The 24,734-nt window shown below is 38.5% G+C and overlaps 3 protein-coding genes across 5 annotated transcripts in view; 2 read left to right on the top strand and 1 right to left on the bottom strand.

Moving 5' to 3' along the window:
• The first annotated feature begins 227 nt into the window (after nucleotides 1–227).
• Nucleotides 228–4,093, top strand: LOC111645303 (SLC35A4 upstream open reading frame protein-like). The gene is made up of 3 exons (XM_023394440.2): nucleotides 228–330; nucleotides 1,009–1,107; nucleotides 1,281–4,093. Exons 1-3 carry the CDS (start codon nucleotides 316–318, stop codon nucleotides 1,476–1,478), a joined length of 312 nt encoding a protein of 103 aa, XP_023250208.1. The 5' UTR covers nucleotides 228–315; the 3' UTR covers nucleotides 1,479–4,093.
• On the bottom strand, nucleotides 4,045–8,484 carry cd74b (CD74 molecule, major histocompatibility complex, class II invariant chain b). Of its 3 annotated transcripts, none has more exons than XR_015436311.1 (8): nucleotides 8,365–8,464; nucleotides 8,085–8,182; nucleotides 6,828–6,997; nucleotides 6,382–6,452; nucleotides 6,264–6,285; nucleotides 5,796–6,033; nucleotides 4,912–4,962; nucleotides 4,045–4,669 (listed from the first exon to the last, which is right to left on the bottom strand). XR_015436311.1 is itself a non-coding variant. In XM_023394439.2 (8 exons), exons 2-7 carry the CDS (start codon nucleotides 8,168–8,170, stop codon nucleotides 4,919–4,921), a joined length of 606 nt encoding a protein of 201 aa, XP_023250207.1. In that variant the 5' UTR covers nucleotides 8,171–8,182; nucleotides 8,430–8,484; the 3' UTR covers nucleotides 4,045–4,669; nucleotides 4,912–4,918. The 3 variants fall into 3 exon arrangements, 2 of the variants coding, with proteins under 2 accessions (XP_023250207.1, XP_023250206.1); XM_023394439.2 differs by having other exon boundaries at nucleotides 5,821–6,033; nucleotides 8,430–8,484; XM_023394438.2 differs by having other exon boundaries at nucleotides 5,821–6,033; nucleotides 8,365–8,462.
• A 1,611-nt stretch (nucleotides 8,485–10,095) lies between these two features.
• srbd1 (S1 RNA binding domain 1) overlaps nucleotides 10,096–24,734 on the top strand; it is a 50,155-nt gene continuing 35,516 nt past the window's right edge. The window contains exons 1-14 of the mRNA XM_023394386.2: nucleotides 10,096–10,178; nucleotides 11,040–11,104; nucleotides 11,448–11,874; nucleotides 12,213–12,452; nucleotides 13,312–13,478; nucleotides 13,856–13,973; nucleotides 14,139–14,277; nucleotides 14,619–14,715; nucleotides 14,885–15,071; nucleotides 20,077–20,180; nucleotides 21,195–21,302; nucleotides 21,611–21,768; nucleotides 23,011–23,101; nucleotides 23,250–23,357. Coding sequence (XP_023250154.1) covers nucleotides 11,040–11,104; nucleotides 11,448–11,874; nucleotides 12,213–12,452; nucleotides 13,312–13,478; nucleotides 13,856–13,973; nucleotides 14,139–14,277; nucleotides 14,619–14,715; nucleotides 14,885–15,071; nucleotides 20,077–20,180; nucleotides 21,195–21,302; nucleotides 21,611–21,768; nucleotides 23,011–23,101; nucleotides 23,250–23,357 — 2,009 coding nt within the window. The 5' untranslated portion in view covers nucleotides 10,096–10,178. The remainder of the gene's footprint in view (nucleotides 10,179–11,039; nucleotides 11,105–11,447; nucleotides 11,875–12,212; nucleotides 12,453–13,311; nucleotides 13,479–13,855; nucleotides 13,974–14,138; nucleotides 14,278–14,618; nucleotides 14,716–14,884; nucleotides 15,072–20,076; nucleotides 20,181–21,194; nucleotides 21,303–21,610; nucleotides 21,769–23,010; nucleotides 23,102–23,249; nucleotides 23,358–24,734) is intronic.

The following is a 24,734-nucleotide window of genomic DNA, read 5'->3' as shown; positions in this document are numbered from 1 at the left end:
TGGTTAAATAACTGTGTGAAATATTTGGAAGGCTCCATTTATAATAACCCCAAGACTGTATCTGTACACACAGTCTATAATTTTGTACAGTGAGCAAAATAGTCAGGGGAATTATACAATTTTTTAACGAAAGTTACTACTAATTATGAATAAAATCTAAAACCCTGGGCAGAGTCTTGAGTAACCAGTAGAGGGCAGAAAGATTACTTTTCAACAAAGTCAGAAGAAGAAGAAGAAGAAGTAGAAGTAGAAGTAGAAGTAGGAGGCAGGTACCAAAGAAGAAGAAGGTGGTGGTCTCAACACTTCAGTGGAGCTATGGCAAATGACAAGGTCGGTCCTTAACTTTCTAACGATAAGATAATTTACACTTTTGATTGGCGTTACTATATTATTATACCGCGTAGTTTACAGTACCGTAAACAGGCATGAATTAACGATAGCTTGTGAATTAAACACTATGCAGACAGACAGGCTATCCCTCAGCTATGCTAGCTTAAGTGTTAGCTTATTTAGTAACTTATAAGTGTCAGGTGGTTCCCTAATTAGTTTACCTACGTGAACGCAGTATTTCTTGCGGGTGTTATTCTTAACGAGACACTGACAAGCTGTTAAAATTAATGTTAGAATAAGTCTGTGGCTAACTGCTAACCCAAAGCTCAATTAGCCGATTTAATGGTACGAGTTAGTTAATTTAGTATGAAGTTTGAAAAGTGTGTCGATGCTGAGACAAACAGTTTGTAAACGAGGAACACTTGGCCCACAGTAATCAATTTAAATGTTGTATCTCAGATTGAAAGTTACTGGCGTGAGGTATTGAAAATGTATTGTTAACGTTAGCCTGTAAGTGTGCTGCCAGTTGTTGTTGTTGCCACATAGTAGTAAACTTTTGTTATGTGTTTGCAGATAGTGGCCTAATAAACCTCCCCAGATTTTAGGAAACTCTGATCAGCTCCACTAACCTGTTGTTTGTTTGTTTGTTTGTTTGTTTGTGTGCATGTGTGTGTGCAGAATCCTCTGGGCCAGCTGAAGGACCTGGTGGAGCTGAAGGACCAGCTGGAGGACATTCAGAGACGGGTGGAGGATGAGATACAGGCAGGGGTTCCCCCAGTAAGTCTCACACAGGCACTAACATGCTCATGTCACTCTGCCTTGAATTGTGTTCACATGCCAGGCATCTGTAAAAGCATGAGAACCGTTTGCAGGTATGCAGATGTAAATATAAAACCATTAGTCAGACTACCAAGTACCTGATCTGATCTCTTCTCACCTTCCTTCTCCAGGGAGGCAGTCTGCTTGGCTCTCCTTTCCTGAAGGGTTTTCTGGCCGGGTACATTGTTGCTAGGCTACGCTCTTCAGCACTGCTGGGTGTTGCCGTAGGAACGTGTACAGGAATCTATGCGGCACAAAATTATGCTGTTCCCGACATTGAAAACACCATCAAAGACTACATAAACAACCTGAAAGGAGGACGTAAATGAGAAGAGAGGAGGAAAAGTAAGAAGACAGCAGAGGGGGGAAGATGAAATGTACAAAGTAGAGGTACATATGGGAACAGATATGTATTTCAAGAGTTATTAATTACATTTATCTTCTACATGGATGAGTAAATAGGAAAACTCAAAAATTGCAAACCAACTTCTAGAGTAAGGTGAAACAGATTTTTTAAATATCTTTTTTTAAATTCATCTGATCCCTTGCAACATGAGTAAGGAGAATGAGTAACTGAATTACATTTTATAATAGACGGAGCATATTGACATGCATGTGGAAAGGATTACAATTTGGTTAATTTAAACACCCAAGATCTCCTATTCTCTCCCCCATATGATTACTTAAATTTAGACAAACTGTTACTGTTAATAAAATTATAGCTGCTATAACTGATTTCTGATTCCAAACCCGTCCCCCCTACAATATTACAATATGTGCTTTCTGAAGATTATTTTCTACATAAAGAGACCAACCAGTGTCTACATATGTGCAGACCAGCTATGTTGGCTCTTTCGCCTCCTTACTAAAGGAGTTTCACTTGAGAGAAGCACAACACTTCTCTTTTGCTACTTAAACATGTAGAGAGTGTTTAGTTTCTTCCAAAGTAACTGCTTTAGAAGTTTTGCAATTTTTTTTTCGCATCCAAAGCACAGTAAACATGGGTTTTAGAAACTTATTTTGTCATCTACTGTGGTGTCTTGTTCTGCCTAGTGGTCAGAAATCAATGATAGCAGCCTTAACTAATTTGCACTTCTATGCTCAGGGGATGATGGAGCATGTTAAAAGTTATCTCTGCACATCACAAGGTGCTCCTCTGTAAAACCTGCCAGAACCATTCATGGTTGTTGTTAGTTTTCAAATTGTTTGCAGGTGTCAGAGCAAAGTCTGTGGTGTCATGTGTTTTTAGAGATTCACAAAAACTCACTTAAGGTAGACATTTCTTTCATTTTTACAATTTGAAGAATGACTCCTAAAATGACGCACTCCTTTCATACACAAGGAAAAGTATTCCCAGAAATGTAATATTTTTCTTTATTCCACCTCACACTGCTTAAAAAATACACTTCACTCTGCAAAAGCTGGGGAACACAGTTAGTAAGCAGTTGGGTGAAAATGTACGCCTAAGTGAGATTTTTGTGCAAAAGTGTAGTTTTTAATTGCACTTGGTGGTTTTAACAAACAGGGAAGAGTCTGTTAAAGTATTTTATATAAAATACATATTAAGAGTGCCTACTCTGGTCTGAACTTGATATTATCATCTCATGCCATATGTGCAATAGCCTTCTCCTGATGGGATTTGGCTGCCTATTTCATATGCTGGAAAGTAGTTGATCTTTTGCACTTCTATGAACTTTAGGGATTAAAACTGTTTGTCTTTCAGAAATCAAATTTTTTTTTTTTTTTTTTTTTGTCCCATCAATATCAATGATGTAGTGGTGTTTTTACTTATTTAAAATATGGAATCTGTATCATGTGAGTAGTATGTACTGCAAGTTTTTTTTCTTCTTTCTGAGGAATTGGTATTTTAACAGTAAGATTGATAAATGTCAATATTATGTTCATAAACAATACTGTTGCTGCAGGACACTCCTCTGAAAAGCTAATGCACAGAAAACCACCTAAAAAATAACACATTTAATAACACAGCAGACAGGCTACAGACTTTAAACTTTTTTCTGAATGATCAACATTACAATTCATGGAAAGATTAAAAAAAACTAAACTGAAATTTATTAAACATATTCCTAATGCCAACATAGAACAATGTGTGATTAATGAGAGTAAAATATGTAGTTTTGCCAACTTTATCTTATCTTATAGATCAAGGATTGGACCCTTGTCCTCTTCTGTGCGATGAAATAATTTTCTCTCTCAGGTCTTTGGACAGTTCTCTACCATGTGCTGCCCTTGTTGTCAGCATCAAGTCTGAGTGATTCAGTGGGTGAAGTGATTTTAATTGTCAACCAGTCACCCTCTTAACTCACACCAGAAAACATTTTTTACATTTTACTGTTACTTTCAGGAGGATGTACTCATTTGTGCTGTACACATTATAAAAATCTTGTCATCTTAGGAAAGGAAATGTACTAAGTGTAATATAAAGAGAAGTGTACTGCACCACGGTTTTCACACGACAGAAACATTAGTGTCCACAGATACTGTATTGCTGCCATTGAAATTGTGTTTAAAAAAGCCATAAAGGAAAACATTTAAGTTCAGTTTGCGGTTGTGCTTACTGGAAAGTGTATTATATGTGTTCTGTATATTTGGTAACTGGAAACCAGAAAAGACTTGTGCCTATTGACAACCATTGTATTGCTGTCCCTATATTGCATGCTATTAGTTTTTTTAATTTCCTGTCTATTATGTGTTTGCATGTTTCTCTTGTTCTTTAAGTAATACCTTTCTTTAAACTCTTATATGCTGTGGAGTATAGAACATGACAGGTGAGTTGATGGTGCTTTATTTCGCTGGTTAATCTGTCTCGTCGTCATGGGTTTTCACTCCTGCACATCAACGCAGTGTGACTTTGTAAAAGAAAACACCTGCAACTGTCTTTAACAAGTTTATTTGGGATGTTCAAATAAATGGGGAAAATACAGTTTGTACTTGTTTCATTTGTTCCCAATTTTGCCCAAATGTGTGACAATAATTTTAATCATAGTTTCACCCCTTTAACTTTAAGCCAAATGTTCATAGACCAAGTCACCATGTTCATGATCTGAATAATTCAAAAGTATAATGTAAACGGGCACTGGACAGATCTTGATTTCATTTACATATTGCCAAAAATCTACTCTTAACAAAAAATATATTAATAATTACTCCATGCCCACACTCAACTGAATTGCCACTCAGTTCATACTTTTATTATTTTAAGTCACTGCTGTTTACTAACTTCCCAACATCACCTAACTTCTAATCAAACTGATATTAGACACAATTTGAATAAAACTTTTTTTTTTTTAAGTCTGCAAAGCAAGAACACACTATTCTATAACCCTTAACTTTTACTAACCATTTAAAAAAAACTGAAAGATGTTAAGTAATCAATAGCAAAGGTTACATCTGTCTGTAAAATATTAATTGCAGATAATAAGATTATAGAAAAGCGACTACTGATTATAAGTTGGCAAAGTTGCATCTTCAGGATTTGGAGTTGACCTGTTGCTGGTGTCTGGAGGAGACACAGAAACAGAAGCAGAAAACATGTTGAAATATACAGTTCATTCAAAACAACAATAGAAAGTTTTTTCCCTTTAAAAAACCCCCTTTCCAAAAGTACTCAAAAGTACTGGACTGAAATAAACTGAATTGAAACTATAGCAGAGAGAAGCATCATCACACCCTACATACAGTACTGCTCCAAAATGTTTATATATGAATACATACATAGTGAATCATCATGCACATACTCACCACAGTATTAGACATCAACATCGTGTACAGTCAGCATGTTGCTCATGCCGCCTACAAAGACAGAACAACAGTGCAGCTTAAGTCAGGGCTCCAAAATTATTGTTCTTTTACAGTTTTTCTGAAACACTTCAGAAATGTCATTCTCAAATTATTACAGCTCTCAATACAGGTTCCGCATTTCCCCACACACATTAGCCTTTCTCATTGTGTTTGTCCAAACTGCCATTGTATCCACCCATATTTCACTACTAAACATGGATTGTTGTTGTGTTGATGCATTCGTCATCTGACTCGGATAACTCATAAAAAACAGTTTGTACACTTGTCTGTTAGAATCACAGACCTCTCACTCACTGTGACCTGTCCTGCATTGCATCAGTGTTTTAAATCAAATCACTTTCTATTCACAAATTCTTCAAGTATGTATGAAAGAACAAGGCCAGTCACACCTGAGTTTTGAGAAATGCATTAAGAGTGGTGACAAAGACGATTCTGATGTGTGAATTGCATCAAAGAAATGGAGAAAAACTGAAATATTGGAAATGTATTTGGATATCTCTGAAGAGATATCCCATTAACTATAAACAAACAAGCAGGTATCAAAACCTCATATGAGGTAATGTAGATTACTCCACACACAACAACAACATTGATTTTATACTGCGCAGTATGGAAAGCAAAACTGTAAGTGTACGTGGAACTAGTAGAAGAGGTTTGTCTGTTTGTGCCATAGTGAAATCCATTATTTTCCATTAAATCAAGCTCCAATGATCATTTATTGATGGCAAAATACAGGAACATCTGACTAAAAACATTAATACAATACACCGGTTCACATCTGCACATCATTTTGAAATAATTTCTTTTTCTATTTTCAGACTGACTTTGTGATCAGTTATCTTGTCTCACCAGTGCGCACAGCCATGCTGCATCTGGCTGGTCCATTGCTCACGGATCCAGGGATTTGTTCCCCATTGACTGGGTTCACACACCAGCAAGTTCTCATAAAGCACTGCTGGGCCTTGTAGAGGCCACGCTCATCACAGGCAGGGCGGAAACCTGGAGGCTGCGAGGCCTTCACACCAGCAGCCTCCAGCTGGCAGTCGGTGCCCTGCAGAGGGACTGGGAGAGGACAGCAATTAAATCACCTCTGTCTCACGGAAAACATAAGACTACTGAACTTAGAAACATATGAGGGGGAAAGAAGAAGGTGTGTGATTGTAATCACAAACTATAGTCAACTGTCCTCTAATGTGTAGGTAGATAAAGATGATTAATTGATAAAGATGATTAATTAATTCACTATATATGTATGTGTAGATGAATACAGTAAAGACAGTATATAGACATACCCATTTTATCAGTGGAAGCCTCCTGCAAGTGAAATAAAACAGAGAAAAAGATCATTATGGGAAACTCAAATTTTTATATTAGTATCAGCCTCAAAAAAACAGTATTGGGCTATTTTACCTCTTCCACATAGTCATCAGTCAGCATGGTCAAGGCGTTCATGGGCATGTGCATCCGCACTGGCACAGACACTGCAGACAGAAAGAGTAAGAGTGTGTGTGAGAGGTTGAGAACCAAGGGAAGTAAGTATTATGTGACAATATTATATATGAATATTATAAAGTGAGATCATACTTTTCAATCAATCAATCAATCAATCAATCAGTTTTATTCTTTCAACCTTAGTTCACTTCAATTAGCATTTAGCTTTAGAAACACAAATAGGAACATATATGATTATTGGATTTGTTTATTCTCTTCTTTTATCATTTGATTTTATTATTTAGCTGCTCACCAGGTGGTTGACAAATTAAGCTCATCCTACTGTTACTTCGTGAGACATTCTACTAAATGCCAATAGCACACAGTATATCCTTCTTAATCCAAAATGAATTTGGCTTCCTCACCAGATCTTCCCTTCGTCAGCTCTGTCTTCATGTTGTTGTTCTGCTCCTCCAGGGATTTGATGTCGTTCCTCTGGCTGAGGAGGAAGTAGGCGATCATCGCCTGGCCCACAATCAGGACACAGGCCAACAGGGTTAAAGCTGCCATCTTATAGGCCCGGCTGGAGCGGCGACTGGAAATCAAGACATGAAAGAAAGTGGGAGAAGATGAGAGGAGTGGAGGAATGTTAAACATTTACAAATGATTGTTAGATTTAAAAAAAAAAAAAGGGAAAGAAAACACTTGTATTTGTATTTTTCATATTAATTTTAAGTTGGAGGAACATTTCAGAGGCTGATTCTTTGCAGACTTAGAGAGATTCTATGAAACAGGAACCTGTGTGTCGGTTGCTGCGTATGTCACTGGAAGCTGAGTGATGAAATCAGTTGTTGCCAAGCAGACACCTGAGTGGAAGTTCAGGAATTTTCTACTTCTTTGCTCTTTTTAACTTCCCCTTTTTATCTCCTTTGGACGTGTCCTCTCTTGCTTTTTAATCTCAACGATATCCCTAAACCATTTGTCTCATTACAACCCTTTTAAAGAGTATTTACAAAATGTATTTCCTAATCTACAATTTGACTGAATTCTTAAATCACAGCCATTGGCTTCCATTGTTTTTCATATACTGGTAATCTGTTACTTTCGCCACAGTTCCATTATTGTTGTTCAATAATGTTGCTGTAAGTGCAGATAGATGAGACAAATCTGCACTATTGAACAGATCAATCGCTGTTAAAGAGTCTGTTGATTTTCATTGAGGTAAACGGAAACCAATTGCTGCATTGAATTTGGAAAATATACGTTCAAAAAATCTCAAACATGGCACTGTGATTTACAAAGTGGTTACCTGTAAATTAAAGTAGGCCTATACATAGTTTGATGTTGTTTGTTTAAATTAATGAAAATATGGATGTTTACTGTAAAATGACAACTGCAGCTGAGAAAGAAAACACATGAAGCTCATTTTTTCTCTATCACACACACACACACACACACACACACACACACACACACACACACACACTTCATCTTAGCGGACAACTTTTAACAATAGCCACTACGAACATTAGAGAGGTTTCTAAGGCTCATTTACAGTAAATGTTTTGGTTTAAGGTTGGTTTTGTAATGTGGGAACCAGTTTTTTTGTTCTCACACCCTGACAGATCCTTGGTGTTTGTATCCCATCAAGACACATAAATAGACAGACACACAATTCTTACTTCTCTGTTGTTTCTCCTGCATTGACTGCTGCTGGCTGGTTGGGAGCTCTTAAGAGAGGCTGAGCTGGGTTCTCGGGGTCCGACATGTTCACAGAAATCTATAAACACACACATACATAATCACAAAATGTGTTTAAACAGAGTAAATTTTAACACTGACTGAAACTACACACACACACACACACACACACACACACACACACACACACACACACACGCACACACATACATACTCATATATACATACACACCCACACACACACACACGCAGAAGTAATACCTTCTTTCAGGTAAGGCTGCAAGCTGTTTCACAAAAATCAATGACAGAAGTACATGATATTTTACCTTTAAGGCTGAGTGGAGACACAGGGAACTGAAAGCAATGGGTGTGGAAATCCCCACACTTAGAACCAAAGTCTATGTTGGCTGTTCCAGACTGAATTTCTGATTGGTTACTCATGTTGACGCATCATCTGTAACCAGGGGCAGGGTATAAAGATATTCAGCAATCATCAAACACTTGGTTGAGACCATACACCTTTTTTTTTAATCCCTAAACATATCTTAATATTGTTTAAAATTCATGTAATTTATTAAATATTTGTTAACCAATAGTAACATGATTCTGAGAATGATTAGGACACAGATTGAATTTGTGAAAATGCTGAATTTAAAAATACTGACTCACCTGTACCACTGGTTATACATTTAATATAGCAGTTTGTTATCACTATTGGTGTTTTAATATTCACATTATTAGTGTTCAGTAGTATTTAGCTAGTATAGTATTAGTAGTGTCTTCAAGTACTATCATTATTCCTGGGTTTAGGGAGTTTATTACTCCGGTGGTGAAATCTCTGCGCTAGGTCCCTGTTTGATATACAATTACTTTCATAATCTTGCAGTTCATGATTGATAATTCCTTAAATCACAGGCTGTTGAACTCTTTCTGGCCAATTAGACAGGTATGTTATAATGATACAGAGATAACATAGACTTTATTAATCATCTCTATACACATTTCAAATAAATATCAACACATTCTGCTTAGACATCTCCTATGACCACGTCATCTTAATCCTCTGTATATATATTCTAAAATTGCATATGTACATATATGTAAATTCTGTGTACTTGTATTAGCAGATTTGTTTGGTCTGGTTCAGGGCATTTACAGATGGATACTACTGTGCTTCTTACAGTATGGACATCAAATGTAATAAAATCATTGAGCTAACATGAATAGTTTGGTTTTGATTTGTCACCTTTGAGGAACAAGGGAAGTTACAACAAATGAAAGAACCGATTAATGTCTGAAAGTCTGACATTTGAGATGCATTGGCTGATTAAAGGAAGTGAGAGTGCAGTGGGGGGCAATGGGGACTTCAGTGAGACAGTTTAACAGTTATAATAAGTCAAAAAAAGTCTCATCCATGAATAGGATTTAGTTGATGTTATAACAAAATTTCCCTGCTCTATTGTGTGACTCAGATCATTTACAGATGGAACAGATTAAGATGCACTCCTTTTAAAATTACTATTTGAATAGCCTCAAAGCTTTTTGAATTTTCAGTGTGAAACCAAAATGAGATAGAGAATTTTCATAGATCTTGGGGGGAGAGATTATGAAACATAGTAGGCTTCTTGAGGCAGGGCAGGAAGGGAGTTTAAAATCCTTTTTAAGTACAGAGAGGATATAATACAGGCAGCATTAGGAAATAGGGTGTAAGTAGCACTATTATTATTATTATTATTATTCATTTATTTTTTTTAATTGTTATTATTATCGTTATCATTATAGTAAATGTATTTATGTATCTATTTATTTTAAATTTGTTTTTTCTTCGGAATTCAGTTGATCTATGCCATGATACTACACACTCTGAGACAGTAGGTGGCGGTATGCACCTCGAAAGCTGATTTTCGATCCGCCAAGAAACACATAGCAGAAGAAGAAAAGGTGTTTCTTGCCCTTTAAGACTTTTGGACGTCGTCATTGGTTGAACCCATATTGTTGCAGGAAGCGGAGATTCACTAGCTACAATTTCCAGCGGAGTACCCTCAAACAATTTGAGCATTTCCAACGGTGTAAAGGTACAACTACTTAGTTAACTTTGCCTAATATCATGTGAGAAAACAGTGACATAAATGATAATGCCTCGTTGTGGGGCCGTTTAGCCAGCTAACTTTGCTAGCGTCAGCGTGAAGCGGCAAATTTGAAATAGCAGCTAACCTATTGATAACTAGCAAACATTTGCAATTTCATGGCTGCTTCAGTAAATTCAATGTTGCTGCTAATGTTAGCACAGATAAAATGTTTGTGCTCTCTGTGTAATCCTAATTTGTTGGCTGACGACATATAGCTAACGATACCTTAACTGCGGTTAACTTTACACTTTGACCAGTTAACGCTATCTTTAAACCGCAAAACAGAATTTAATGTTATTTGTTTTAACATTATCATTGAGGGAAGAAGTAGTCAGAGCTGTTATTTAAGTAAAAGTAGTTGTGCCACATTGTAGAAATACTCTGTTACAGGTAAAAGCCCTGCATTAAAGATTTTACTTAAATAAAAGTTCAAAAGTATTAGCATCAAAACATACTTAAAGTACTAAAAAAGTATATAAATATATATTTTAGTACATCTTAATTACTCGTTTATTATATTTTGCCACTATAATCTGATTCTGCAAATTAACAAATAACTAAAGCTGCCAAATGAATGTAGTTGAATGGAAAGGGCAATAATTTTTCGTGAGTTGTAATGGAATAGAAGTATAAAGTAAAATAAAATAGAGACACTCAAGTAAAGTAGAGGCACATAAATATTGCACATAAGTACAGTATTTGAGTAAAAGTACTTAGTTACATTCTACCACAGTGGACAGTAAGCTAATTTATGTGTTTTTAACAGTACAGCTTTGATGTAACATAACTAAACACATTTTGTAACAGATGATGCGAAGACCCCGAGCGACAACTAGCAAAGTTGCAAAGTACAGAGATACGGACTCCGACCTGTAAGTGATATTCATTCATTCAGTCATAGCAGTCTTTTTTTGCAGTCCCTTTTCTGCAACAACAGCATATTCATGTTTAGGGGGAAGATTTGGTTCTATATTCACTGTAATGGATGATGTTAGCAGTTCACCTGATTGTCAATTCATCACAGGCCTAATAGACACACAAATGCATATTCACATTGTTACACTATACACATAAGACTATCTAATTCATTAGAGACTGTTTTACTGTATTAAGAATGCAGGAGGAAACCAGGCAAACCTGGGGAAAGATTGCAGACAGAGCTAAATCCTACTCTAAATAATCTGATATTCCACTTTGTTCACACACTACCATTAGGTCCTTTACCCAGACAATGAGTAGTGATGAGGACTGTGAGGAATGGAAACCACCAGAACCAAAGCCAAAAGCCCCCCAAAAGACTTCCAGTGCAACTGCAGCAGGGGAGAAGAAAGCAGCTGCCAAGAGAACTGCTAAACCAAAGGAGCCAAAAGCACCCAAAGAACCTAAAGCTCCCAAAGTGTCTAAAGATCCTAAACCAAGGGCACCACGCAAACCTGCAACACAGCGGAAAACACAGAAAAACACAGAGGCCCCCACAGTTCTGAAGGATTATGGTCCATCTGTGTTGGCTGGAACAAAGAGGAAAATAAATGATGGGAAAAAGGATGATAAGACTAGAGAAGACAAAGTGGAAAAACAAACAGACTGTGCAGAGGGAGAAAGGGCTGACGAATGTGGGCCAAGTATCAGACTTAAGGATGAGGTAAGACCAGTGCCGCTTTCACTAACAGTCTATCTGCATACACAGACATATACTAGTATGCCTGAAAGAAGATGAAATGGAGTTTTAACCACAGGTTGTTAGTATTATTTTACATACAGACAACACACACACACAACTAGAATATCTGTGTGCACATCAAAATTGTTGGCCTTAAAACATCTGTTGAATGAATAAAACTATTTGACCAAATCATACAGAAAGCAAAAACTTTCTTTAGTGTATGGCATGTATGGTGTGTTTTTCCAATCTTTAAAAAAAAAAAAAAAAAAAAAAATCAGTTATCTCTCTGTTTTTATTTTTCCTGTTTTTTCTTGTAGAGGGTCTCATTTATTATCCCAGAAGCCCATGAGGCTGACAGATGGGCAAACGAGGGGCCATCACTGGCTGGGCTTAGAGCAAAGAAAGAGGAAGCAGAGGACGAGGATTTCACGTTTGACGAGCCCTGCCTAAAGAAACAGAAGACCAGTGGTGCCTGTCTGGGACAACCAACTGCTTTACCATCATCAGAAGCACAAGCTTTGAGAAATGAGCTCAATATGAACTGGGACTTGACTGAGGTATATATGCAGGAAAGTGTTTGTGTTTATTTTTGTCAGATGGTGTAGGCAGTGCAGCATAAGGCAGTGCTTATCCCTCATTGAATGATTGGCAGACACACAATGCTGAAATGTGAGGATATTTTTAAGGTGACACAGTGGGGCACTCATGGAGTTGTTACCACCAAATAAAAAGACTTTTACATTCACATTTCTACCTCTGTTAACAAAAGTTAACTAGCTAACTTAAGAACTCACTATGACACTTTTGCCAAAATGACGATTAACCACTATAATGCTGATAAGCTTTTGATGGGGACGTTACCCTTTTTACAAAATTATAAATGCATTGAAAAGTTGAGTTCTAAGAATGTAGTGGGTAGGAAATATCAACAGATGGCTTAACAATTCACTGCTACATGTTGGACTCTCTTCATTACTGAAAACACCCTGATTCAAGCAGCTATCCAGTCACAGAGCTGGGCACCCATAGTGTGTATTAGTGTTTACTTATAGCTGAACAAATCTACTAAGAAAACAGTAAAATGATCCACCACCAAAGGTGAAGGAGATGGAAAACATTAAGTTTCACCACACACCTCATTTTACCTTCCTCCATTGTAAGGCAGTGCATTGTAGTGCTAATGCCAGAGACTCAAAGACAAAATGAGAAGCTGTTTCTTCTGCACATTTTAATGTCTAAATTCTCTTTTATACTGTATATGCACCCAAAGATACTGGCTGTAAGATATTAACAATCAGAAAACAATTTTCAATTTCAATTGAATAGTTAATGGTTATATGGGCAGTGTCTCACTGCTTACTTGCTCTTTGTGTATATAGGTATACTGTTTTAATGTGTGTGTGTCTTTCCCCTCAGGTGTTGTCCACTCTGACATGTGTGGAGCGGTGGGTGTGTGTAAATATCATTTTACTGCTTCGTGAGGAGAACACAGTGCCGTTCATGGTGCGCTACCGCAAAGAGATGATTAACCACATGGATGCTGATGCCGTCCGAGATGTCCAGATGGTATATGAGGAGTTATGGTAGGAGACATGAAACTTCTTCAATTAAACAAAAACAAAAAAAATAGAAACTAATACATTTTTTCACAGATTCATACCATCACCAGCATACATGTATGGATGATGAGACACATTTAGATATAGAGTTTAATATATACAGCTGCAGCCACGAAATGTTTTCTCATGTGAACTGAGGACTGGGGTCATTTCCAGACAGCATGTTTGATATTGGCCACTAGATGGTGCTAGTGGTCAAGCTTTGAGGCCTGGAACAGTAGTAATCATGTGTGATTGTTCTACACGTGCATCACTTTATCTTGTGTGTGTGATAGTTTTGAACGGTATATAATCTTTTTTTTTTTTTGTATATGTTTGTGTATGTTTGTGTGCTGCTTCAGCACTCTGGCTAAGAAGACCCAGTCTGTGATTCAGACCCTGAAGAAGGATGGTGTTTTGACAGCTGAGTTGGAGCAAAACCTGAGGAGCTGCCGATCAGCTGATGAACTGGATCATGTGGTCAGAATCACATTTTTTTGCAGAAGTGATACGTATCATTTAAATGTGATTTTGAGATCTTATTCTTGGTTGCAAATATTATTTATTCACACTGTAATTTACACCTGAATGAGCATTATCCTTCATTCAGTCATCTTAGTTCAGTTCTTCTGTCTTTGTCTTCAGTATACTCCGTATAAAAAAGGCAGTAAGCTGACAAAGGCTCGCAGAGCCAAAGCACTTGGCCTGGAGGTGGCTGCCTCGGCACTGATGAACACACCACACACTCTGGATTTAAGGGCATGGGTAAAACCTGATGCTGAAGGTAAGACATAAACACATAGGTTTTTACTTCATAGATCATGTTGGAGAAATTACTGATATTAGCTATTTTGTATGTTTTAGTTTTTGAGCAGTTTAGGATATCACTTGAATTAGGGCACCTACCTAATTGTCCTTAATTTCTTAATTTGGTTGGACAAATTTGTTCAGCTTTGATTCAAATGGTTTAGATGTACAGATTTAGACAGACACAAATTCTTGCACAAACATACAGTCACATTTAAATTGTTACAAATTTAACAACACCTTTTTGCTCTTACAGATTTATAGAGCTTATGTGAGTACTGTTTTGAAGTACAGTACACTTGTGTGTTTGTGTAACAGGTCTGTCAACCGTGGAAGAAGTGGCTACAGGTGTGGAGCACATCTTGGCTGATATGATAGCCAAAGACCCTGAGACACTCACCTACGTGAAAACATTGTGAGAACATATCCACATGCGCACAACATTTCAAATTTTGTGATGTACAATGAACCACTGTACTTTTCTTTTGTCTGTCTTTCTCTGTGCTTTTGTGTTTCTTTCTTACTGGGATCGAAGTATCTCTTGCTCAGTACATTTCCTCTCCATTTCTTTCTTGCCGGATCAGGTGTGAGAACAGTTTTGTGACCATTCAGTCCTCTGTATCTAAGTCGGCGCTAAAGGAAAAAGAGCAGAAGAACACTTTTCAAAGCCACAAAAAACCCGGGGCCCAGCAAAACAAAAACATGGACATTGACAAGTTCCACCTGTACTTCGACTTCACCAGCAACATCCAACGCATCCAGCCCCATCAGGTAGTCATAGTAATATCTGTCTCATTGCACATCCATCCATCCATCCATACCGTATGTTATAAAGCTATAAAGATATTACATGTCCAATATGGGCGTGAATTTATGGATGATTCTATAGAGCTATTACTATATATAGGTAAAGACATAGACGCACACATTTGATTTGCTTCTTTTGGTGTTTTCTGGTTGTTGATGTGTAGGGTTTACTCTACTTACACACCAGCCACCGGAAAATAGAAGAGATGAAAAGCAATAACAGATAACAAGTTTTGTTACTTCCTAATAGTTTATTTTGACTAATAATCTCTGGTCACTCTTATAGTCCTGTATCGTCTGTTTTAACTTGCCTGATGATCGGACACACACACACACACATGAACACACACACATGCACACACGAACAAATGCACACCATCTGTTTGTGTTTGTGCCATTTCTGTCTGCTTGGTGCGTGCCGCTTCTGAATGCTAGCGATGTCAGTCGCAGTTAGCCTTGTGTCTGCCTCCACATTTACCCCTCCTGTGCCCTGCTCTGCCTCCTCCGCTCCCCCTCTGTCCCTCTAGTGACTGGTGGGTTACTCAGAGTTGGTCCCGGGCCTCATGTGTCACCATAGCTTCCATCACCCGCTGCCTCTCTGCCACACCACACTCTCTGGCAACCGCACTCTGCCCTACAGTCATAAAATCACATACACATACATGCATGCACACACACTTGCTCACACACAAGCACACCCTGCAAGTCCCCTCATTCTCTCCTCTTAACATATGTGACATGTCCCCTGCCGACATGCCATTGGATTAGGAAGCTTTGATTGACAGGCGCTCTCCTGTAGTGACAGCTACTGCTGCTGGGCCCACAGGCGGAAGGAAGGATGTGGAGAGGGAGTGGGGGCGGTAAAGGGAGGGAGAGAATGAACAGATGAGCGATGTTGAGGTGCATCCGTCACTTATCTCTCTTGCTCTGCTCTGATCTGCCTCCCTCCCTCTCTCCCTCCCTCTCTCTCTTTCTGACTAAACCTCAGCCCACCAATTCCCTCCACACCTCCCCTTTTCCCCTCTTCTCTCCTGTGTATGTGAGGCCTTTAATTCGATGACTCGCCTTTGTCACGGAGCGTTAATCCACAGGCTGCTGTGCCCCTGCTAGCTGTCGGATTCCGGCTAAAATGAACCTTTTCTAGCCGTCAAGTTGGCGGGAAGGGGAAGCAGGTGGGAGATGTGTTTTGACAGGAGGCATGTGTGTGAGCGCACACTTGGCTGTTTGTTAAGGGAAAAGGACGGGGCATTGTATGAAACGAGTGATAAAGAGATGTTGGAGTTGGTCCACTGAACATGCAAGTTCACCTGTAGATCGTTACCACTAAGTATACAAAGACAAATATGTTTTATAAAGCCAGTGAAGACTAAAGAAGGATGAAACATGAACATGCAGTGTTTATTGTCTGCTTCAAGTGCACTTTCGAAATAGAAATATGGATCTGTGACTAAAGCTGATTTTCATTTTGAATTCATCTTCTTTTTTTTGTCTTGGTTAATTGATTAATTGTTTAGTCTAAAATTCTCAAGGTGATATTATAAAATTGCTTGTTTTTTCTGACCAACCATCCAAAACCCAAAGACATTTACAGTGTTTTACAATCAGACAAAGAAAAGTTGCAAATTATCACAGAGGCTGGAAGCTGAGACTGGAATTTCAGCCCTGACAGTATTTTTTATTATTTTATAATAAATCCCCTGATGTATGGCTTTTTATAGAATTATGTAAAGTTTTATAAATTCATTCAAAGGTATAAATTAAATTATAATAAAGTTGTATTTATAAAATATATATCAAGCTCTGGTATTCAGTATGTCTTAAAGCATAAGCTATTTGACACATGAGATACTTAGCTCTGATTTAATTCCGTCAGATTTGATTTGGGGCCTTCTTCGAAGGGTACGCATTTACCTTATAGCTATTAGCAGCCGGTATGCGCTTGGTTATGCCAGGGCAGATTTGTTGAATGTGCAGTGGGCTACTTTTAATGCGACTTGCGTTGTGATGAAATGGTAGTTTAGCACTGCAGTCTGGGGCTCCCCTGCAGTGGAGCTTCCGTAAATGGAACTGTTTCATCAATTAAACACTTTTTTTGATGGACAGAGGAAAAATAGTTTGTTTGCATTGTCACCCAGTCACAGAAATACTCAGTTTGTGAGTTTGTGTGTGTGTATTAGTGTTAATGCTTTAGAAGATGTCATAGGATGTGATCATTTACTGCTACTTCTTTTGGTACACTGGTGCTAAACATGATGAATTTGTCAATATTGTAAAACATGGTAAATCAGCCACAGTTTACAACAACATACATTAGTTCTTATTTTTGCACATCAAGTTAACATTGACCTCCTTTTCCATTTCAAGAGTAGGGTCTCACCTGAAAATGTTTAATCCCCTTCTGCCTTCTTTATGTACTGTTCGTAATATTCAACATTTACAACTGAGATAATGAAATTAATAATAAAATGTTTGGTAAATCCAAAATTTAAAAGTACAGTAAGTGCTGATTGAAATGCTTTTTCATTGTGATCTGAAGTTGGTTGTTCCATTAACATCCATCAGACCCTGTGGTGTGTTGTTTGTTTTTGGATAGAATAAGAGAGTGTAAAAGGGAGAGAATGAGTCTGAGCCTCCAGTATATTTATGTAAAAATTAGTATATCATGTTGGACCATGACCCATTGTAAATGTAAGCTCACATTCCATTTACTTTACCAGTTTTAATTCCATTGTTTATCAAGAACATATTATGCTCAGTGTAGCTTTTTTTAAAACTCTCTAACATTTACGACTCTTACACAGCCATGCCAAAAAGTGTGCAAGTCCACTGTGAATCTGTGTGTCGCTATTTGTGTATCTGTTTGTTTATCCCTGATATGTTGGATGGATAGATGTGTTGATGACAGTATTCCTCTAAAGAAAGGGTGAGAGAGACAAGGAGACAGATAGAGAGAGGATGGTCGTTGGCCGACTGCCCTCCCTTGGGGGCTGGTGGAAGGATGAAGGGGCGTCCAGGAAAGACAGTCTGTCTAGTCTTGTCACAGTTTGGCCAGCGCTTGGCTACCTGTCACTCCTGGCCCATCTTACACACAAACACACACTTCTCCCTCTATCTCACATCAACCTTCTTTTCAGATCACCCTCTGTCTCCCACCAGTGACCCAACCCAGGCAGAAAGTGAGAGATGTTCAGACACTAGGTTATTTATCATCATCAAAAACAGTGGCCAGCTACGAACAGGCAAGGACATAGATTATACAACTGTTGGAGACCGCCAAGTTTTCAACACAGTTAGTGTTTGGCACCCAGGCAAAGAAAAGATTCGTTTTGATTTTTTTTTGGTAGTTAAATTATGGATTTGCAGCAGTGCTTGTCTGTATTGCCTCAAAATGGATGTTTATCATGCAGGCAACAAATGAAGGGATGGCTTACAAAATCTGGTACACTGAAGCTGCATTAATACTTTTCATGAAGTACAGAGAATCTAAATTGTGTGTTATCCATTCATTATAGTGTTGTGTTTAGACACACACACATTTTTCTATGTGGTTTCTATTGTCTGCGTTTGTTTAAGCGATTGTGACCAGCAATAGATCATTTTTGGCTGTGAGACTTTCAACTAGTGTTGTTTTCCTTGACTGTTTTTAAACCACTTAACATTGTTTATGAATCATTATTTTTTATTTGATTAAAGTCATATTGTGTGCTTAAATAGTTTTTCATTCACACATTCAACGAGAAGAGAGCATGTTAGGTAAAGTGTAGGACTCAGCCTGGAAAGCATGACAATCATGTAACGACTGCATGTCATTCATCATTATCCAAAGTGATCTTTAAATGATTGAATGTCGAACCCTGAGAAAACGCGTTTAGTGAGGCAGTTCTGTATTTACCACTTTAATTTCACTCGTGGGCTTTTCCAGATGTTTAGCGAGTCCATAGAGAGGTGTTGTTCTTCCTTCCTTGGACAACATGTTAAACTTCAGTGCTTTGATGAAGATTGCTTGAGAAATCTCATCACAGTCAGTGCGGCAGCCCGGGGCGGAAACATGCCAACAGAAGAGAAATTTAACTTTCATCATAATTCAAGCAAGCTCGCTGCATTAATTCTTGCCTCCACTATGCCATTAGCTGTGTTTTTTATTTTTGTGTGTGTGAGTACATCCGAGGGTGCCGCTGAGTGGTAATGGTTGTGGCACCCTGTGTGTATGTGCGCGTGGGTGGGGGTAGGCCTTGCGGTCTCAGCGCTGATGGTGGCGTAGTGGTGGCATTTGTCAGCTTGCTTCTTCCGCTTGGGCTCCAGATTGACGTCTTGCTTCTTGGCCCTGTTTTGTGGCGGGCTAAAGGTTCCCCACTGAAAAGGTCAGACACTTACTACTGTTTGCTTAACAGCATGTAACAGTTCCTCTGAAGGGGGACCAGCGCACAACACAACACAACAGGCCTGGCCACAGGATACACTCCTAGGCTCATCACTTTTACAAGTGTGTGGGGAGTTAAAAGATTTTGTTTTTTGTTTTTTTATTCTAGCTGCTAAATGGAAACGGCTAAATATAATGAACATGAGAATCATCACATCTAGATTTTTGTGCTTGCAGTTGGATAAATGACCGAGCTTTGTTGTTTAAATTCAACCGAACAAAATAACAGTAATATTTTGCCATAAAGAAATAAAATCTTTTTCAACTGTAGCTCAAAGTACAAATATAAACCTAGATATAAAGAATAAAGAAGCGACAACAGTGACAGAGTAATCTGCTGTCTGGATTTATACTATAGCTTTTCTCTATGTTTATACTTTCATTGTGTGACCTGTGGAGGCTGGAGTTTTTGGGAGGCATTGTTCATACGCACCTGTGTGCACTGTGTATACCTTTTTTTATTGTCTTGTATTAACTGTGTGTGTGTGTGTTTGTGTGTGTGTGCGTGCATGCGTTCGTGTGTGCTTGCTTTCATGTGTGCGTGTACAGACACTGGCTATTAACCGAGGGGAGAGTCTGAAGATTTTGACAGTGAAGGTGAACATTCCCGACAGGGTGAAGAGTGACTTCACTAGGTGGTGCATCAACAACAGGTCAGAAAAACAGTAATACACAAATACCCTTACACCACACAGTGACAAGCAGGCAGACACACACACACACACACACACACACACACACATACACACACATACAGTGCATATATGTGTCTTCATGCATTGGTTTAAATGAGGAGGGCTGAGATAACGATTCATATTATATGACAATAATGGAATCATTTTCTTTCATTTATGAAAGCGCTACATCATTGTTCTTGGTCCCTGGCAACTCCAAGTGGATGATGTTCACCAAAGTAGATATTTGGTATTAAAGGATTTATAGTAAATTGGCATTTGATTAATGCTGAAATACTGCACATTAAATTGCTTTTTAACATGAAAAATATGAAAGCATTTTATACAATCCATTAATTTGTCAAGGTTCATTCTTAGTACTCTGAGTACAATTTACCTTGAGAAATAATTTGTTGAACAAAAAAGAAAGCAGAAACTCAAAGCATGGCTCTAAGGGAAAAAAAAGATTTTCTGTGTAGAATTCTTACATCAGTTTGTGCTGCTGCACTATTCATTTTAATCACACTTAAGTATCCTTTTGAATTTGAAATTAGAGAAAAATTCAATAACATACATGTTTTTGTGTTTTAAAAGTATATCTGAGAATATAAAAATGTGTGAAAGTGAAGCAGCACTTTGTTCACATATGTCCTCAGTCAACCTATCTTGCATAAATAAAAGTTAAAATATAAAAAAATAACATTACACTTTATGTTTAATCATGAGGCTGTGTTCTCTGGTTTAAAGGAATGGACTGTATAATGCAAGTGTACAGAACACTCAGAACACAAAGCAAATTAAAATAAAATAAAACCAATTTCTTGCAAAAATTGGGTGTTTTGATTTGTGGGGGCTGGGGTGTGTGGCACATTTTCTCCTGAGAGGGAGAGTCAGTTTGTAGACCAGGGGAAGTCACATCTACTTTTATGGATTGTATTTATCAGTAGAAATGCTAGACAAAAAAATCACCTTTTTCCAACTATTCTAATGCAGGTGGAGGCCGAAGACATTTGCAAGAGAAGAGCTTAATGCAATCATCAGGAATGGAGTAGAAGACTCTTATAAAAGGCTTATTCTGCCTTTCCTCACTAGGAGTTACAGGTATTTCAAGTGTGTGTTTGTGTTTGCTTTCAGGCCTTTTTTTCCTTTGATAACCACTTATTCATTTACAGTGTCCCTGTAGTCCCCCCCCCCACCCACCTCTCACTTTTTTCTTTCCTTCTCTTTTTTTTGTCTGTAAATCCTTTTCCACTTTCATTCTTTTTTTCGTTTTACCCTCACCATACAACTTAAATATACACATTTCTCTCCACCCACTGCTCTGACTCTTTTTGTTGATATTCACTCCTTTCCACATCTTTCTCTTTCCCCATTTTTTTTTATCTCTCTCCTGCATTCCCTCTCTTTAGGACTAAGCTGACAATTGCAGCAGAGAAGGAATCAATTGCCATGTTTGTGCGCAACCTCCGCCAGCGCCTGTTAGTGTGTCCAGTTAGGGGCTGTGTCATCATGGGGGTGGACCCTGGCTTTAGACATGGCTGTAAGCTGGCAATCCTCTCCTCCACTAGTAAGTAAAATCATAGTGTGCTGGACTCCACTGGCACATTTATATCACTCAACTACTTTTTCATCCAGAATAGTTTGAGCTCTAGCAGAGCTGTGTCTGAAAGGCTGCTGTGTGAGTTTGGATGACGCATGTTGACCCACTGAGGTTGACCACAAACACGGGTTTATTCTGTGCTTGTGTTCATCTAAAAGGAGTAATAAAAAGTACAGCTCTTAGGCTTCAAATATGTTACACTAACTGGAATTAAAGCTCTATTTCTGCATACATACTTAGAACATCTTGACTAATAGTATTGGTTTGTAGGGTCTCACTGATACATTGGAACATGGATTGTTATATTGTCATAGATGTTCTCTAAATTAGCGTTAACTTCTGTTCATACACTAGTTGCTCCGATATTAAGAGCTGAACTATTGTATTTCACCAACAGTATTTTGTTGTGACATATTCAGGGATTATATACTCTAACATGCTATGCAAACTATAATGGCCCTGTACTCATTTGATGGCTAATGGGCTGTATTGTCCTCTCTGTCTTATCTTTCTGTCCATCTCTCTCTTATCTCATTATGATTCAGACCTAGTTGAGAAATGGTGAAGAGTCTCTTCATTGTTACATAGATCATTTGATTAAGCAGTAATGAAGCCAAATATTTTGTCTGAGAGGATGCCATGTAACCAGGCACCAAAGTCAGTGTCCATGTGCATGTCAGAGACTAGATGCCAGTTGGCATAACCCTGGTGGGTGGAGTATGTGTGTGCATGTGTATTTTTTGTGTGTCTATTGTACTGTACTGTAGGTCTCAGCATGTCTCGCAGTGGGTGTGGCATCACACTGTGCAAGGGTAGGTCCCACCCTCTGGGTGACTGATTGTGTGGCCACAAGTCCCGCTGACAGACTTACAACAGACAGACACCGGCATACGTATATTGCGTGTCAGGCTGAGCAGGACTTCCTGTCGGAACTGTTCATTCAGATCTGCACTCCTCCTCTGAGCGAACTGGGAACTGGTAGGGGCTGGACTTCCTGTGGAGGCTTAGCAAGTGCAGATGTGGATTTCATAAATTATTGAATTTATTGAGAACATTACTCAACAGACAGCATACAGTAGAGAGATATTAGCTAATAGTATATCATTTACTCTCTTGAGCCCCCTCTTGTCATCATAATACTTTGTCAGCAACATTGTATTTTATTTTCTCTCACTCTCCCTCTCTTTGTCTTCATCTCTCTGCTCTCAGGTCAGATTCTCCATACTGATGTAGTGTACCTGCATATTTCAGGCCAGCAAAAAGAAGCAGACAAACTGCGCCACCTTATGATCAAATACAGGTACTGCTGCTATGGTCTGTTTCACTGAACAGTTCACTGAACATACTATTATAAACAGGGAAAGTAAATTGTGAAACTAATGCCATTTTTAAACCTTTGTCGTTGCTTTCTTAATCATTTCTTTCTCCCCTACCCGTGTCCATACTAGCTGTACCAGGGTTGTCATCGGCAACGGGACAGCGTGTCGTGAGACTGAGTCCTTCTTTGCTGACCTCATCTCCAGACGCTTTTTTCAACCCCTGGACGTGTCCTACTGGTAAGCTCTTTCACCCAGTGCATGCTAGAACAGGGCCCAGTTACCCATGACCCTGAATTGAGAAAAGAGGGTATCTGCCATATTCAAAGATTGGGTGAGAGCTATGTAATGATTAGGGAGACAGTGGGACAAAAGGTGGGTGTCAGTTAGATCAGGAATGATGATGATGATGATGATGATGATGATGATGATGATGATGATGATGATGATCATAACTAAGAAATTATGTCTTAGTATAAAAATGCAGTAAGTTGAGTGTGTGGAAAGGAAAGAGTGGGTGAACAAAGGGGGTGAGGAATGTGAAAGGGTAGAGAACAGAGGAGGAAAAAGTGTGGGAGTTAGAGAGCAGGACACAGATGGAGAAAAAGACAAATTGGAATGTGTCCCTCAAGCGAATATTGTCTATTAAAGCCATCTGGACTTCGTTTCACTTCGGTCCAATTAAAGAGACGTTTTGCGGTGCACGTTGTGTCTGTGAAGAGGCCAGTCCACACTTCAGAATACAACGGCACAGAACCTTGATCCAAGTATAATAACCACTGGCCTCTCCCCGCTCCGTCTCTTTCTCTCTCTGCTAAGTTCCATGTGTGTTTGTTGACTTGAGGTTAGCGTTGGGACCACAGCCTAGAATGATTCTGAGCTTTGCTTGCGTGTGTGTGTGTGTGTGTGTGTGTGTGTGTGTGTGTGTGTGTGTGTGTGTGTGTGTGTGTGTGTGAGAAAAAGGTTTCTTAGTATCTTTGAGTTCATGCACACATGCAGACTTCAGAGGTCATACCTTTTGGTTTAATAGCCCATGTTTTTTCTCTAAAGTTCCATTTTCTGTCTATTTGCGAGAACAGAAACAGTCAAAGAGAAGGGTTTATTAAGTTAACGTCCACTTGATTATTTTCATGAAAGACATTTTTTCTTTTGAGCAGTTCTGAGCACCTCCAAAGCAGCAAAATTTCACATCTTGATATAATGTCTCTCTTGTTCATTCTTTTGCTGCAGTTATTGGCATTCATGCTTTTCACAACACGTAAGAATGTTGGACTTCTGTTTGATGTGGTCCTGGCTGAATGTCCTTTATCACCTGATATGATTAACTATATTTTTGCAGCACGTAACACATGTATAAATGGTCTGCCTTTGCCTTAGTAGGGTTTGTGGAATAAAGGCATTTGCAAGTGCATGAACTTTGGAAGAGCAGAGAGGTGTTATTTCGACATTAGCCACAGAAATATGGTTGTTGTTATCCAGATGATATCGCTCTGCAGGCGTCTGGTCCTATGTCTCACTTTGGTTTCTTTGGACTGTGGCTGACGTAGGCTCAGAACAGTAGATATTAAAGCTGAATCTGTGTGTGTCTGTATTAAAATGCTTTTATTCTGCTCTCCT

This window comes from Seriola lalandi, unplaced genomic scaffold (assembly GCF_002814215.2).
Source record: "Seriola lalandi dorsalis isolate HSWRI2012SDOR001 ecotype SW California unplaced genomic scaffold, Sedor1 jcf7180002054948, whole genome shotgun sequence".
NCBI classification, from domain to species: Eukaryota; Metazoa; Chordata; class Actinopteri; order Carangiformes; family Carangidae; genus Seriola; species Seriola lalandi.
Note: the sequence above shows the minus strand (reverse complement) of the source record. Positions and strands in the feature narration are given on the sequence as shown.